The 16,612-nt window shown below is 46.0% G+C and overlaps 1 protein-coding gene across 1 annotated transcript in view; it reads right to left on the bottom strand.

Annotated features, from left to right (window-relative positions):
* Positions 1-16,095, bottom strand: part of LOC140185994 (semaphorin-4G-like) — a 146,993-nt gene extending 130,898 nt beyond the window's left edge. Inside the window, exons 1-2 of the mRNA XM_072239818.1 lie at positions 16,009-16,095; positions 3,725-3,941 (exon numbers count right to left, since the gene is read on the bottom strand). Coding sequence (XP_072095919.1) covers positions 3,725-3,941; positions 16,009-16,095 — 304 coding nt within the window. The remainder of the gene's footprint in view (positions 1-3,724; positions 3,942-16,008) is intronic.
* Positions 16,096-16,612: the final 517 nt, after the last annotated feature.

Here is a 16,612-nt window from a genome sequence, read left to right as displayed (position 1 = left end):
GAATTATGGAAATAAAAGTTGCTCCAGCAGCATCTGGAGTTAACGTTCAGACCTCCTGTTAGGGAAAAGGTGGAGCAGTAGTTGACAAAGAGGGGAGAGAGAGAGAGGGGGAGAGAGAGAAGATAGAGGGAAGAGACAGAGAGAAAGAGGGAGGGGGACGAGGGAAGAGAGAGTGGGAACAGAGAAACAGAGGTAAGATAGAAGGGAGAGAGAGAAAGAGGGAGAGAGAGAAGAGAGAGAGACAGAAAGAAAGTGAGACAGAGTGAGAAAGAGAGAGAGACAGGGGGAGAGAGAGAGACAGAGAGAGACAGAGAAAGAAAGAGAGAGGGAGAAAGAGAGAGAGAGAGAGAGGAAGAATACATGTACACAGTGATGTTTCCAGCTTCCTCACACAGCAGGAGTGAATAGTTCAAAGTCAAACACTGTGCAGACGTGCTGTGAGAGACATTAACACAAGAGCTGAGCAATTTAAAGCCATTTCCTTCTAATTTTCAAGGGAAAAACACAAGCAAATAAGAACCAGCAGCAGGTCATTCAACTCCTCAAACCTGTCAGGCCATTTGACCTGCCTAGGCCTCATCCCGCCTTCTGTCTCCCACCACGACCCCCACCCACACCTGAATCCATCTTTCGCCTGACAGCTCAAATTCACCCCTTTCCTCCAGCTTTCTATACTGGCTCCTTCCCTTCTTTCTTTCTGGCCCAGATGAAGGGTGACTATCTATTTCCTTCCATAAATACTGCCTGACCTTCTGAGTTCTTTCAGTCCTTATCTCTTCTGTGTCACTTCCCCTTTGCCCTCAATTCCCTGATTCCCCAAACAGTTATTTACCTCTTTAAACATCCCCAATGTTCTAACCTCTTCTGCCATCTGAGATAGAGAATTTCAGAGATTCACTGACCTCTACGAGGAAAAAAAAATTCTGATTTAGTTTGGTTCCGCTGCACTTGTATAAGCATGCTTCTTTACAAAGATTGTGAATCTTTAAATTTGCCCTTTTAAAACCTCTGGTAAAAACGATATTCCTGTAACTCCCTCCCAGCTGGACTGTGACCTGCTGGCACTCTGAACTCTTCCGTTGACAGCCACCTTGTGTTAGATCACCAAGTGCACCGGCTCCAGTGACGCTGTGCGCAAGGAGTCCGTCGTGCCCAACTCCGTGTCAGGAGCTGGTTGTCCACACTCTAAAGCCCAGAGCACCAAGCCCAAGTGGCACTAAGGGTGGACTGCACTGTTGGAGAGTGTCCCTCGGTGAGATCTTGAACCTACACACCATTTGCCATAGTAAGTGGATGTGGAAGTTCACACAGGGTGTCTCTAGTGGGGTGGGGTTCACAGCTAATGCGCCCCCTTCAAATTTCTTCCAGAAAACAGAGAAGCTGCTATGGAGTCTTGCTGTGCTCAAACTGCCTGTTGAGTTTCTTACAACAAACAAACGTCAGAGAAACCTTGATTGACTTGACAGCCCGTTGGGACATGCTAGAAACACGGCAGAGAATATAAAAGCATAAAGCGATCTCTCTCACACACTCACACGTGAATTACAAAACTTAAGAAGTTGATGCGGAGTGGAAGTCACCTCAGGAACCACCACCAGTGATGCAACGTTGCATCAGGAACCATCTCTCTGTTGTCATTCATCAGCAGAGTGTTTTCCTGCTTCATCCTTCTGAAAGACAGCTGTCATTTACACACAATGACCCACACAGACTGTCCTGCCACAATCATCGAGCCTCCCTGTTTACTTGTGCCTACATTGTAAAATTTTCCCGGAACAGGAACACAGTAACACCAAAACTGTCCGCCTGAGTTGGCCCTCGACAGGATTGTTTCAGCACCACTCGGCTCCAGATCTGCCCATTAAGTGACTGTCTTTCTACTCCAGCCTGCCTGTCTCTGCCACACTGTGTCCTGACAGGTGTGTGCTTAGTGAGAACACAAGAGAGACTACAGAAATGCTGGAAATGCAGAGCAACACACACAAAATATTGGGGAGCTGGTGGAAATGTCAACTGCTCATCTCCCTCTGTATGTTCGTATTGTCCGCAAACTTGGCCACAAAGCCACCAATTGATCATCCAAATCATTGACATATAATTGTTGGACGGGAGGAGAAGATGGCGGCGCGCCTGTGTGTGCGCAGCCCTCCGGTGAAAAATGATGTCGTATCTGTTAAATAGGAGCCGTGGACAATTCTGATTTGATGGAGAATGGACATGAAAGCACAGAGGAACATCTGGAGAAATTTCTGAAACGCCTGTTCGCTGCTGTCGTTACCGTGTGGTCGGGAATGTTTCGGAATGTAGGCCTCAAAATCCCCGGCCTTGCCTGCTTTTGGTGACCGAGAAGGAGGTCGAATCGTTCGAACGGAGATGGCACTCAGTACTCGGTGTTGGAAAGCTGATCAGAGCTCGAAGTTTTCGGATGACTCAGAGTCGGATTGTAGTCAGCACGGCAGGGAGAGTTTTTCTTCCTTCTCCCATCTGTGTGAGATGTGGGACATTTGAGAAACTTTGTACTTTACTGTGCTCATGGACTTATTCATCAGGTTATGGTATTGTTACACTGTTTGTAACTATATGTTATAATTATGTGGTTTTCTCAGTTTTTTCAGTCTTGGTTTGTCCTGTGTTTTGTGATATCGCACCGGAGGAAATAATGTATCATTTCTTAATGCATGTATTAATAAATGACAATAAAAGAGGACTACGTGTCTTCATAATCATAATATGAAAAGAAGTAGTCCCAACACAGACTCCTGTGGAACACCGCTAGTCACTAGCAGCCAACCAGAAAAGGCTCTCTTTATTCCCACTCTTTTCCTCCTGCCTGTCATCCAATCTTCAATCCATGCTGATTTCATCCCTGTAATACCATTGGTACTCATCTTGATTTGCAGCCTGGTGCTTACCTTGCCAAAGGCCTTCTGAAAATCTGCCGACTCTCCTTGAGTGGCCCCCGATGCTCTTGGATTTCTGGCATACTGCTAGTGTCTTCCACAGTGAAGACTGACGCAGAGTACTGATTAAGTTCGTCTGCCATTTCTTTGTCTTCTATTGCTACCTCTCCAGCATAATTTTTTAGTGGTCCAATATCCACTCTCAGCTCTCTTTTACTCTTTATACGAGGAGTGATTGATAAGTTCGTGGTCTAAGGTAGAAGGAGTCAATTTTAGAAAACCTAGCACATTTATTTTTCAACATAGTCTCATTCTACCTTAGGTCATGAATTTATCAGTCACCCCTGATGAGTTATTAACTTCAAACTTCTGGGCTGACTGGCCAGTTTGCATCTTAATCATTCCGGGAATCATTAACATGCCATAATTATTCCTGAAACCACGAAATCCCACAGAAGAACCTTTGCAGTCTGGAATTCTGTGGAACTTGTCAAAGAAAGCCGATATCAGAGTTCCATGACACGGCCCCATTCAACACTCATTGCTTGGTCCCGGAAAGTCACCCATACACAAGGCAGAGCCCAGTGTATAACCCCTGTGTGTGTGATAGGAACAGATTACAGGTACAGACCCCAGGTGTAACATGGAGATAACCTGTACCAGAGAATGCCCAGTATATAACCCCTGTGTAAAACATTCATTACTTCACAGAAAACACTGCAACTCATCTCTTGTACTCCTGCTATATGGTGTCTGAGACGTAACCACGGTAAAATTCCAGCCGCGTCACCCTGGCAACTCAATACAAAAAGGTAGCACTTTACCTTCTATCCCTATTGTCCTTCTGGGAATACTGTCAAATTCCATGGTGTGCGTCACCGGGAACAAGCATGCTCCAAGTATTAAAGGCAGGAAGAGGTGCACTCCGTCGTCACGGCCACTCGCTTTGGGCATGGTGTCGCGGGTAATCCTGCTGACGTTGGGTACTGAGAGATAAGGCAAAGGGGCAAGCCGGCTACTCCTCCTCGGGCACCTAGCAGGCAAGTAAATTTAATACTCTCTGTGGGAATGAGCAGAAATCACATCAAAAGAAAAAGAACAGTTTATTGTTGCACGTGCCAAGTCATCAATCAGAAAGCCAAATGGTACAACAGTGCATTTCACATCACGTTACGCCTCTCCTCAATTTTATCAAGCAACAATCTGCTGGACGAACTCAGCAGGCCGAGCAGCATCTATGGGGAGGAAAGGAATTCAAATCAAAACCTTGTATCAGGACCAGAATAGTTGACGACTGCCTGTCCCCCCAGTTCACACACTGTGTTAGTGGCAGGCCTCGAGCACTGATGCACTGACAGACAAACGCAGCACCATCTTTTGCTGCACACAGCTTGTCTGTTCTCGGGGATCGTAGCTGTGGGAACAATGATCGTGAGATTCTTTAACATCCCCCTGAGCAAAATTCAAAGCAAATTTATCATCAAGTGTATGTGTGCCATATACAATCTTGAGTTTCATTTTCCTGTAGGCACCCACAGAAGGTGAGGGCATCGAGACAGGAGTTTGGTCTGAAATCTCATCCAGATTAAGCCCAGATTAAGATGGGATGCTAATTTAAACTTTTGAGTCCAACTTCTTATATGTCGTTGAGCAGAAAAAAAACACTTAATCAGACTAATACCTTAGACGATGAGTTCATTTTGTGAGGAGAAATTATCCCTATTGGGCCTCTGTTCTTCTGGGTTTAGAAGGACCAGTGTGGAAGGATTGTTCTCATGGCTGGGATATGGTGAGCCAGGCTCCACACTCTCAGGTTAAAGGTGACTTGTGTGTTACAGCAGTCAGGTAATGGAAATTCGCCCTAATAGAATTCATAAATCAATCTGAGATATGGAATTAATGTGTCAATATTTTTCTTGATCCACGCTCAGATGAAGTGGGTTCACATTATGGAAAATTGCAATATGTACATGTGATGCCTTGATTCATATAACCTTACAACCATATAACAATTACAGCACGGAAACAGGCCATCTCGGCCCTTCTAGTCCATGCCGAACGCTTACTCTCACCTAGTCCCACCGATCTGCACTCAGCCCATAACCCTCCATTCCTTTCCTGTCCATATAGCTGTCCAATTTAACTTTAAATGACAACATCGAACCTGCCTCAACCACTTCTGCTGGAAGCTCGTTCCACACAGCTACCACTCTTTGAGTAAAGAAGATCCCCCTCATGTTACCCCTAAACTTTTGCCCTTTAACTCTCAACTCATGTCCTCTTGTTTGAATCTCCCCCACTCTCAATGGAAAAAGCCTATCCACGTCAACTCTATCTATTCCCCTCATAATTTTAAATACCTCTATCAAGTCCCCCCTCAACCTTCTATGCTCCAAAGAATAAAGACCCAACTTGTTCAACCTTTCTCTGTAACTTCGGAATGAAACCCAGGTAACATTCTAGTAAATCTTCTCTGTACTCTCAATTTTGTTGACATCTTTCCTATAATTCGGTGACACAATACTCCAAATTTGGCCTTGCCAATGCCTTGTACAATTTCAACATTACATCCCAACTCCTATACTCAATGCTCTGATTTATAAAGGCCAGCATACCAAAAGCTTTCTTCACCACCCTATCCACATGAGATTCCACCTTCAGGGAACTATGCACCATTATTCCTAGATCCCTCTGTTCTACTGCATTCTTCAATGCCCTACCATTTACCATGTATGTCCGATTTTGATTAGTTCTACCAAAATGTGGCACCTCACATTTTTCAGCATTAAACACCATCTGCCATCTTTCAACCCAGTCTTCCAACTGGCCTAAATCTCTCTGCAAGCTTTGAAAACCTACTTCATTATCCACAACTCCACGTATCTTAGTATCATCTGCCTACTTACTAATTCAATTTACCACCCCATCATCCAGATCATTAATATATATGACAAACAACATTGGACCCAGTACAGATCCCTGAGGCACACCACTAAACACCGGCCTCCAATCTGACAAACAGTTATCCACTACTACTCTCTGGCGTCTCCCATCCAGCCACTGCTGAATCCATTTTACTATTTCGATATTAATACCTAACGATTGAACCTTCCTAACTAACCCTCCGTGTGGAACCTTGTCAAAGGCCTTACTGAAGTCCACATAGACAACATCCACCGCTTTACCCTCGTCAACTTTCCTAGTAACCTCTTCAAAAAATTCAATAAGATTTGTCAAACATGACCTTCCACGCACAAATCCATGTTGACTGTTCCTAATCAGATCCTGTCTATCCAGATAATTATATACACTATCTCTAAGAACACTTTCCATCAATTTACCCACCACTGACATCAAACTCACAGGCCGATAATTGCTAGGTATACTCTTAGAACCCTTTTTAAACAATGGAACAACATGAGCAATACGCCAATCCTCCGGCACTATCCCCGTTTCTAATGACATTTGAAATATTTCTGTCAGAGCCCCTGCTATTCCCACACTAATTTCCCTTAAGATCCTAGAGAATATCCTGTCAGGACCTGGAGACATATCCACTTTTATATTCCTTAATATGTTTTACTGTTATGCTGTAGGTATTTCATTTTGTGCTTTTCTGTGCCAGCTGCTTGTTTTCAACTATGTTTGGGTTATTGTTGCAGATAAGGGACGAGGAGACAGGTCTGCCATCCAATTAGGATGGTCAATGTGGAGGGAAGGGTTCTCTGGTGAGGGACACTAAAGTTGGGCTTGGGGTCTATTTTTGGTGTGGTTCGAGAGAGATGAGGAGAGAAGACGCCGGAGAGAAGAGGCTGTAGGATTCGACCCAGAGTGGGACCGTGATTTGATGAAGCCCGGGGTGAGATCGATTGAGGATCGATGACTTGGAGAAACCGCGAGCTCCAACTTGTGCACATTAGACTGTTTCATTAAAATGGGCCCTTTTTTTTTGTTCTTTTCTTTACTAACCCTTTAGTCAAATTAAGAATTATAAATCTAAATCTTTTAATGGCATGTGTGGTACTGTCTGTTATTTCCTGGCGCTCACTTGTAACAGGGTAACAAATTACACAGCATCTACACAAACAGAGGGTTTTGGGGTGAGCTTGCACCTCCATCTCACACGTTTGTCGGGGCCAGAGATTGTATTCCCCAGACTTACGCAGCCGAGGAAACCAGAATGCTTCATACAGTTTTATGCAAGTGCAACTCCCTCCCCCCTCGGTAAGAGAAGAGGGGGGAGAAAGAGGGGTTGCCAGTACTGGAACAACCTGGCTGAATTGTCACAATCTAATAAACCTGACCTCCAGCAACCACTGGTGTAACCTGGCTCCTCCATTGACTTCAAGTGATGCAAAGAAACTTCACTCAGTAAACTCTACAAACAATGGCTGATTGTAGGGACTCGCTCTTGGCCAGCTGAAAGCAAAAGTTATAATTTGTGTGGCATAAAGTTCTCTGAACACCATGTGGTCACTGTTGCAAATGAACTTCTAAATGATTCAGTCAGCCAACGAACACCAACAGGCCAATAGCAACTGGAGCCCCACAGGGCTTGGTTATCTCACCACTCTTGTTCACACCGTGCACAGAGGACTGCAGAAGCTCATACCCAGGCACGCAGTGCAAGTACTCAGATGACACAGTCATCATTGACAGGACCTACTCTGATGACAGCATCAACGAGGAAATCAATACATTTTCTGGATGGTGCGCAAACAACTATCTGGATCTGAACCCCAGTAAAACTAAGGGAATGGTAGTGGACTTCAGAAAACAATAATACACTGTCCCGGTCCTGGAAATCAGTGGCCAGTTGACAGAGTGTGTTGGAGAATACAGGTACCTCGGCACAACTATAGACAACAAAATCACCTTTAACACCAGTGGTGAGTTGATACCCTCCAAGTGCCAACAACGGCTATTTTTCCTTAGGAAGATGCGGAAACTTCAGGTCCATCATCAATTCTCCAGACATGTTATAAATGCTTCATTGAATCAATATGAACCTACAACGTCACGGCATGGTTCGGAGCAATGACCTCAGCCCTCTCCACAGAACTGTCAGAATTAGTACAATCATTGGCCAGGAACAAGAGACGGACAATAATGAAGGACATTACACATACATTTCACACACACGACACTCTCATGCCAGCTGGACACTGCTACAGCTCCCTGCCCATCAGCACCAGAAGACCCTTGTCCAGTTTTGTGTCTTTCCCCATTCTCCTTCTCAACACTCAATTTTGAATATATAGTATGCATAGCACCTTTGACAGTAAAAACAGTCTGTTATATTATGTGCAGTAGTATTTTAAATTACATGCATTAATTTTTATGAATTATTGTCTATTGTGAGTATATTACATTCTGTTTAACTATATGTAGTGTGGTGTTGTGTGATGTTGTCTTTACCACTGCACAAAGTTCCTCATGGGAAATAAAGTGAATTGAACTGAATTGAAACCAGACCAATACACGTACTCTTCTCTCGAGTAAAGAATATAAGAGTGTTCCACACTATATTGTCTCACGTGGCCCAGGTTTTAATAAGAATGCCTGAAAGATTGGGCAGGTTCCAGTGGGCTCACACTTACACTGGGGAGTAACACACGAACTCTCGGAGGAACTCAGCTGGTCTTGAGGAGAGAAAGGAAGAGGGGAGATAGTCTAAAAAGGTGGGGGAGAGGGGTGCAGCAAGAGCTGGTGGAGGATAGGCGAATGCAGGTGAGGGGGATTCACAGGCAGCTGAGGGAGGGGAGGGTGGGAAGGATGTAAACTGGGAGGTGATGGGTGGAGGAAGCTGAAGATGAAACTCGATTCAGAATCAGATTCATTTATCTATCACATGTACATTGAAACATACAGAGAAATGTATCGTTTGTGTTCCCATCAATGCAAGATGTGCAGGTGTTTTATAGAAACATAGAGAAGTACAGCACAGAAACAGGCCCTTCAGCCCATCTAGTCCATTCTGAAACTATTTAAACTGCCTACTCCCATTCACCTGTACCGGGACCAGGACCATAGCCCTCCATATCCCTGCCATCCATGTACCTATCCAAACCCCTCTTCAAAGTTGAAATCGAGCTTGCATGGACCACTTGCACTGGCAGTTCATTCCTCTGAGTGAAGAAGTTTCCTCTCATGTTCCCCTTAAACTTTCCACCTTTCACCTTTAACCCATGACCTCTGGTTGTAGTCCCACCCAACCTCAGAGGAAAAAGCCTGCTTGCATTTACCCTGTCTATACCCCTCATCATTTTCTATACCTCTATCAAATCTCCTCTTAATCTTCTACATTCTAAAGAATACAGTCCTAACCTATTCAACCTTTCCTTATAACTCAGGCCCTCCAGACCCAGCAACATCTTTGTAAGTTTTCCCTGTACTCTTTCAACCTTGTTTACGTCTTTCCCGTAGGTAGGTGACCAAACTACACACAATACTCCAAATTAGGCCTCACCGACGTCTTATACATTTGCACACGTTTTGCTGCACGTCTCAGTGCCAACACAGTGTGCCCACAATGTTCAGCAGAACAACACCAGCAACAACAACAGCCTCAAAACAAGCCCCTTTATTCTGTCCCACCCACCCACTCGCTCACACACAGACAGGCCTTGAGCCTCAGGACAGGCCCCTCTGGGCCTCCAAACCTGGCCAAGACTTGCAGACACACAGACATTGGGCACCTGACTTCCAAACATGCCATCAGGCCTTGGCATTCGGGCTCGCTGATTTCAGCTTCCAGGCTTGGTATTGACCCTGAGACTCACCAATCATGGGAATTTGAACACAGGCCTTCAAATTCCAGATTCATTCCTCCGGGGAGGGGGGGGGGTAGGGGGAGGGGGTGATAGTGTCAGTGGCCCTTGTGCCTCCTACCTACTTGAATCTTTGATTTCAGGACTCACCAATCTGAGAGGATTTTCTGACCTAGGGTATCACCAGGCCTTATCCACAGGCCTGCATTTACTGTAGGTAATCGCTGGTCTACATCTCAGCATCTGCTGCTCCAACGTCCATCCACATGGATCACTGACCTTCTACCATGGAGCGCTCTGACCTTGACCCCAGCTCCTGCCTCCCACTCTTCATTTACTGCTCCTAACTCCTAACTCTCCTCATCCCTGTCCCTAAATCCTAACCTTCCCATAATTCCCCACGTTGTCACCAAAAGCATTCCTGAGCCAGAGTGAATCAACACTCTCCTCTGCAACTGGATCCACAATTTCATCACCAATAGACAACAGTCTATAAGGATAGACCACCACAATCATTCTAAATGCTCCACCTCTACTCTATTCCAGTCAAGTCAAGTTCAGTTTATTGTCATTTGACCATCAAACGAGACAAGCCCTTGGTTGGTGGAAGGGAGACAAAGGTGCACAACACAATCCCCACAAACAACACAAGGTAATAACTGCCACAAACAAATTCACAAATGATAATGTCCATTTCAACACAGGTCAAAGAGTAAACAGTGTACGCTACTGGCACTTCATATGTGATGTGACCTGAGCGGGGAGTTCAGTAATCTCACAGCCAGAAGGAAGTTGTGTCCCATCCTAACAGTCCTTGTCCTAATACTACGGTACCTCTTGCCTGGTGGTAAGGGGCTCAAAGAGATTGTTGGACTGATTGTGGAGGGATCTTTGACGATGCTAGGGGGTGGAAGAGAGACCCCAGTGATCCTCTCAGCATTCCTTACAATCCTTTGTAGGGATCTCGCATTCAGATGCCTTGCAACTCTCCGTACGCTCATGACTGTGTGGCCAGATTCTGCCCTAACTCCATCTACAAGAGTGAAGATGATACCGCCTCAAAGGGCCGTATCTAAAGTAACAATGTGTTGGAATCAGCAAGCTCAGTGACATGGCGTCATGACAAAAACCTTTCCTTCAAGTCAGCTCAACAAAAGACCTGGTCACTGATGTCAGGAAGGTGGGGGCAGTGCACATGCTCCTGCCTTCATCATCATTACTTGAGGACCTCAAGTTCCTAGGACTGAACATAACCAGTAGCCTATCCTCGTCCAACATAGATACCACAGCTGTGAACGCTCACCATCACCTCTACTTGCTCAAAACGTGAAGGAAATTTGACATGCCCCATTGATCCCGACCAAACTTGAATCCATGCATAATAGAAAGCATCACAGCTTGGTATGGCTTCTGCTCTGCTCATGACCAGAGGAAACTGCAGAGTTGTCAATGCAGCTTGGCTCATCACTTGCAGTGGATCAGTTTCAGTTGCTGGAGACTCAATGTGTTTTGTGGTTAATTTTCTGTTTCATTCCAACTTTTTTACTCTTAATGTGCTTTTCCAGTTAACCTGAGGGTGGACATCTTCTTCTTCTTCTTCTGTTACCCCTACTGGGGCGGAGGCTGCCAACAGCAGCTCGCCAGAGCTTTCGTCCTGATCTGCAGGTTGTCCAGCTCTATGGCTTCCACTTTCCCCACATGACCTCTAGGCAAAGGTCCTCCCTCTCAGAGGAATGAGGTCCTTGGAGCTCCTGTACCTCAGGGATTTTACAGGACGCAGTTCCTAGCCCCATGCCCAACCCTCCTCCTTTCACAGCCGGGCTTGGGACACTCCGTGGAGGAGTTTCTTGACACCTTGACCTTATTTTACAAGCAGCCAGTCGATAAACCAGCCCGAGGTGCAGAGATCTCTGCGTGATAACTATTGTTAGGAGAAGACGGTAGACCTTGGAATAAAGAAGAAGAATTGAGGAGGGGAACCAGAGGGAGGAAAGTGTGGGTGATGGGCAGATGGAGAGGGTGGAAGAAGGGAAGGTGCATGGGTAATGGTGATGTTGGGATAAGGCGTAAAAAGTGAGACAGAAGGGAGAAGTTATCAGAAGTTAGTGGATCTAACTTACTTGGTCTGCCGTCTCTCTTGTGTTTACAAGGAGCTGAACAAAGGGAGTTCTGCTTGATACTATTTCCCATTTCTCAGCATCCAACAACATCATCCTCACTACTAAATAAAACCCGGGCCTCTGTACTTCCCTCTTCCTCATTGGGAGAGCTCAGACCGTGCAGATCAGTACGATGGTCTCACTGACAATTAACACAGGCGTACTTTAATGGTGTGTGCTTAGCCCAGTGCTCTACTCTCTCTACACTCACGACTAGACACAGCTTAAACACCGTCCATAAATAAGCAGAACAGGGAGAAATGTGGGCAGGAAAGGTTGAGCAAGATACACAGGACATAATTCTTCCCTTGGTTAAAATAAGACAATAGTACCCTCAAAACAGCACGGCGAATTCTATCAGCCGTACACTGAGGCCGGAAAAGCAAAGTTTGAAATTGGATCGGTCACTGGGGGGAAATTCTAACGGCTCCAGAATTGGGAAGGGTCGGGTCGCAAGGTGTAAACCTCCTGACCCATCTTGGACATCCTGTGAGAGATGTAGATATTTAGAACAATGAGGAGAGAAGCCCACGTGACCAGGGAGATCAGAGATAAGCAGAGGGAGTGACTAGCGTCCTAACCTTGGCACCCAGCTGCCCAGAGGCAAACAAGCTCCCTATGAACTAGCTGAGGCAGTGGGGACAATGTCTCAATGTGCACCTGGAGCATGTGCAGACTGGAACATCTACTTCACCTGCACAAGAATACATCTGTGCACTGGTGCAGATTACACACGTGTCAGAGTTCTCTGTATATAAATGCATATTGGAGTTACATCAGCTGTGGTATGGTACAGACACTATTTGTTGCTTTAACCACACCATATTCACTACGTGCTCAGGTTTCTCCCCAGCTTACGCACACTTGGCCTATTTAAATGGAGACACAAGATGCAGCAGATGCTGGGAAGCAACGAGCAATCTGCTGGTGGACAGAAGAGAATGTGCAGATACTGGAAATCCAGAGTAACGCACACAAAGAGCTGGAGGAACGCAGCATGTCAGGCGGCATCTACAGGGCGAAATAAAGAGTCGACATTTCAGCCTGAGGTCTTTATTCCTCTCTATAGATGCTCCCTGATCTGCTGAGTTCCCCCTGCATTTCGTATCCGCTGTAGGGAGAAAGGAATGGTTGACGATTCAGGTCAAAATCCTGCACCAGGACCAGTACCTGATACAGGCTCTCAACTCAAAGCATCGACAATTCTCCCACAGATGTTGCTCGGTGTGCTGAGTGCCTCCAGGAGATGGTTTGTTGCTCAATTTACTCAACGTCTCCACTTCCCTATTGATGATTTAATTTCCCACAGAGACTCGCCACAGATTTTTTAGTATAAGAAACCTACAAGAAAAGGCATGAAAAGCTGTAATTCCAAACCTTTTGTCTTCGAAGGACAATTTAAGCCAGGGGTTACCAACCTTTTGATGTCATGGACCAATACCACAAAGCAAGGGTCCATGGACTCCAGGTTGGGAACCCTTGATTTACGCAAGTGCCCTATACACAAATTTTGTATCTGAACACACAAACTCCTGTCCTCCTGCAACATCTTACCTCTTTTCTTCCTATCTCGCTGTTGGAAGCTCTGTGTTGGCTTTGAAAGATGGAGTAACTGCACTCTCGTTGTTACAACCTTCAGTGAATTTCTTCACGGCTGGGAGATGATAAAGAAGAGAAAAGAGTGAAGATCTTTGACTGATTCCGGTTAGTGATCTGGACTCTCCACAGAGCAGAGGTGGGCTAAGGAGGTATTTAATATGATAGGTGACATCACCTAGACTGTGCTTACATATACACCAGGAGGAACATTCAGTTCTTTCACTGTTGAAACATTCAACATGGGCTGTTCAGCCCACTGTGCCTGTGCCAGCACTGTGGACGTCCCGTGCTTCTTCTAGTTCCCCCCCTCCCATTGCAAGCGTACATCCAATTCCCTCTTGAAAGTAATGGAAGAGCAGAAAGACTGCAGACACTGCAAATCCGGGAGATACAAACCGGGAGCTCAGAGAGCAGAGGTTCAAGGTGAGGTTTAAGAGGGTTTGAGGGGAGCTGAGGATGTTTTCTCCATTCTGAGGGTGTTTGGAGTCTGGAACACACTGTCTGAGAAGGTGACAGAGGCAGACACTCTCACAATGTTTCAGAAGCATCGAGATAAGCACCTGCATTGACAAAGTAGAGAAACTGCAGGACCAAGTGCAGGTAAGGGGAATAAATATAGATGGTTCTCGGTGGACAGCACCGACACGATGGGCTGAAGGGCCTGCCACTGTTCTGACTCTCTAGCTCAGCAGTTCTGTGGAGAGAGGAACAGAATTAACGGTTTGGACAGGTGACCTTTCATCAGAACCAGGTCATTTTGTGAAATGTCAGGGATCCGGGGCAGTAACTGTTTCTCTCTCCACTGATGCTGACTGACCCACTGGAAATCCTGGGCTAATTGGCTGTCTGATCCGCTGAGAATCCCCTCTGGAAATCCTGACCCGATGAGAATCCCCACTGGAAATCCTGACCCGATGAGAATCCACTTTGGAAATCCTGACCCGATGAGAATCCCCACTGGAAATCCTGACCCGATGAGAATCCACTTTGGAAATTCTGACCCGATGAGAATTCCCACTGGAAATCCTGACCCGATGAGAATCCCCTCTGGAAATCCTGACCCGATGAGAATCCCCACTGGAAATCCTGACCCGATGAGAATCCCCACTGGAAATCCTGACCCGATGAGAATCCCCTCTAGAAATCCTGACCCGATGAGAATCCCCACTGGAAATCCTGACCCGATGAGAATCCCCTCTGGAAATCCTGGTTTAATTGGCTGACTGACTCTTTGAGAGTCCCCATTGGAAATCCTGGGCTCATTGGCTCCTTTACACTATCTGTGCCTGTCATTGGGCCAGATCCAAAACACCAGTCTGTAAATTAGAGTCTGATGAAACCTTCACTCCAGTTACTCTCTCTCCACAGATGCTGCCTGACCTGCTGAGCATTTCTAACATCTTCTCCTCTCATTTTAAATCACAGACAGAGCACAGAGACCTTCAGCCAATCATCCCAGCCGCTCACCCTCTGCTCAATGCTAACATCTTCTCCATATCTGTTTACTTGTTATTAAAACTCTCCAGAATTTTGTTCCTTTCTCTAACTGAGAAAAGAAAAGAGAGAGAAAACTGAGAGAGCAAAGCCAGCTTTCTGACCTTGCCTTAGAATTAATAAATTCAATCAGAACCGGAATCAGATTTATCATCACTGACACATGTCTTGGAATTTGTTGTTTTGTGGTAGCAGTACAGTGCAAGACATAAATATGCTTCATGTTACAATATGAAAACAATTCATATGGAAGTGAGTATTCGATCTCAAACCAGCACTTGCAGAACAATTCATGTTTAACAGAGCCCATCTACCTTTTAGATAGCACATCTGTTGTTTCACAACATCAGGTGGAACTGAAAGAGTTTTTGTCTCATGAGCTCCTAAGGCAGATGCTTTCCAAAGCACTCTCAGAACTCCTTTGCCCTCTGCTCCTCTCTCTGCTTCTTCCCTGTCGATGTTGTGCTGGGCACCTACAGCACCATCAGTAATCACCAGGGACTTCTATGCAAATGTTACCAATTGTATTTCTATCACTTAAGCAATAACAATAAATAATTAGTGAGCATTGGCACCACTGAGTATGAATTGCCACTCATTAAATTCATTTATGTTAAATAAATTATGTATATGTTATTGTGAGTCTATGTAAACCTTGTATTCTAGAGCTGCATGAAGCTAAAACTCCTGACAGTCATACCCAGTGTGTCTATAGTTATGAAGAAGGAGAGGGATAGGGGAGAGAGACAGTAGGGAGAGATATGGGGAGAGAGGGGTGAAAGAGGAGGGAGAGAGAGGGGTAGAGTGGGGGAAGCGGAAAGGGGAGAGGGGAGAGGGAGATGGGGAAAGAGAGGGGAGAGAAACAGGGAGAGGGGAGGGAGTGGGGAGGGAGAGGGGAAGAGACAGGGAGAGAGAGTAGGAGATGGGGAAGAGAGAGGGGACAGAGAAGGAGGAAGAGAGAGGGGGCTGTGTAGAGGAAAGGGGAGGAGGAACTTGGAAGCAACATTGGCAGAAATTTTGAAAATCCTCTGAGTAAAACAGTCTCCTACCCTCTCTGAGGTAAAATTACTGACCTGTGTGACCTACCTCTGCCTTCTCGGAGAGGTGGTCCCTGTGATATGGGAGGTGGTCCACGTAATCCATGGTTTCATTGTGCATCTTCATTACTGTCATGGTCCGGTCCGTGAAATCCGTATTCCGGTTCACGGTCCGGTCCATCGACCCTTGCTCCAGGTTTTCCTGTCTACCCTGTTTCTGTTCTCGTTGAGCTCTAAAAGAGGCAGCTGATGCTCACTGGGGCTGGCTGCATAAATACCTTCAGAGACCAGGGTGTGGCTGCTGGATTGTTCTTGTCCTTACTCCTGGTATCCCTGCCTCTGCCTTCTGTTTCCTTGCCTGAAGCCTTGCCTTGCCTTGTCTTGCCGGCAACTCTCGCCTTGCCTGAAGATCTCATTTCGCCTTGCATTGCCTGAAGCCTTGCCTGGTCTTGCTGGTAACTCTCATCTCGTCTCGCCTTAAGTCTTGTCCTGTAGCCACCCTGTACCTAGCTCCCTTCCAGTCCCTTGCCTCCACCGGGTAGGTCAGGCTGTCTTGCCATTACCCCACGGCTGGTTCTGTCCCTTCCTGTCCCTAGCCTCCGTTGGGTAAGCCAGGCCATCTTGCCGTTACCTGCGGTTGGTTCTGTCCCTTC

This window comes from Mobula birostris, chromosome 21 (assembly GCF_030028105.1).
Source record: "Mobula birostris isolate sMobBir1 chromosome 21, sMobBir1.hap1, whole genome shotgun sequence".
Classification (NCBI taxonomy): domain Eukaryota; kingdom Metazoa; phylum Chordata; class Chondrichthyes; order Myliobatiformes; family Myliobatidae; genus Mobula; species Mobula birostris.
The sequence above is the reverse complement of the archived record's forward strand: the minus strand, read 5'-3'. Positions and strand labels throughout refer to the sequence as shown.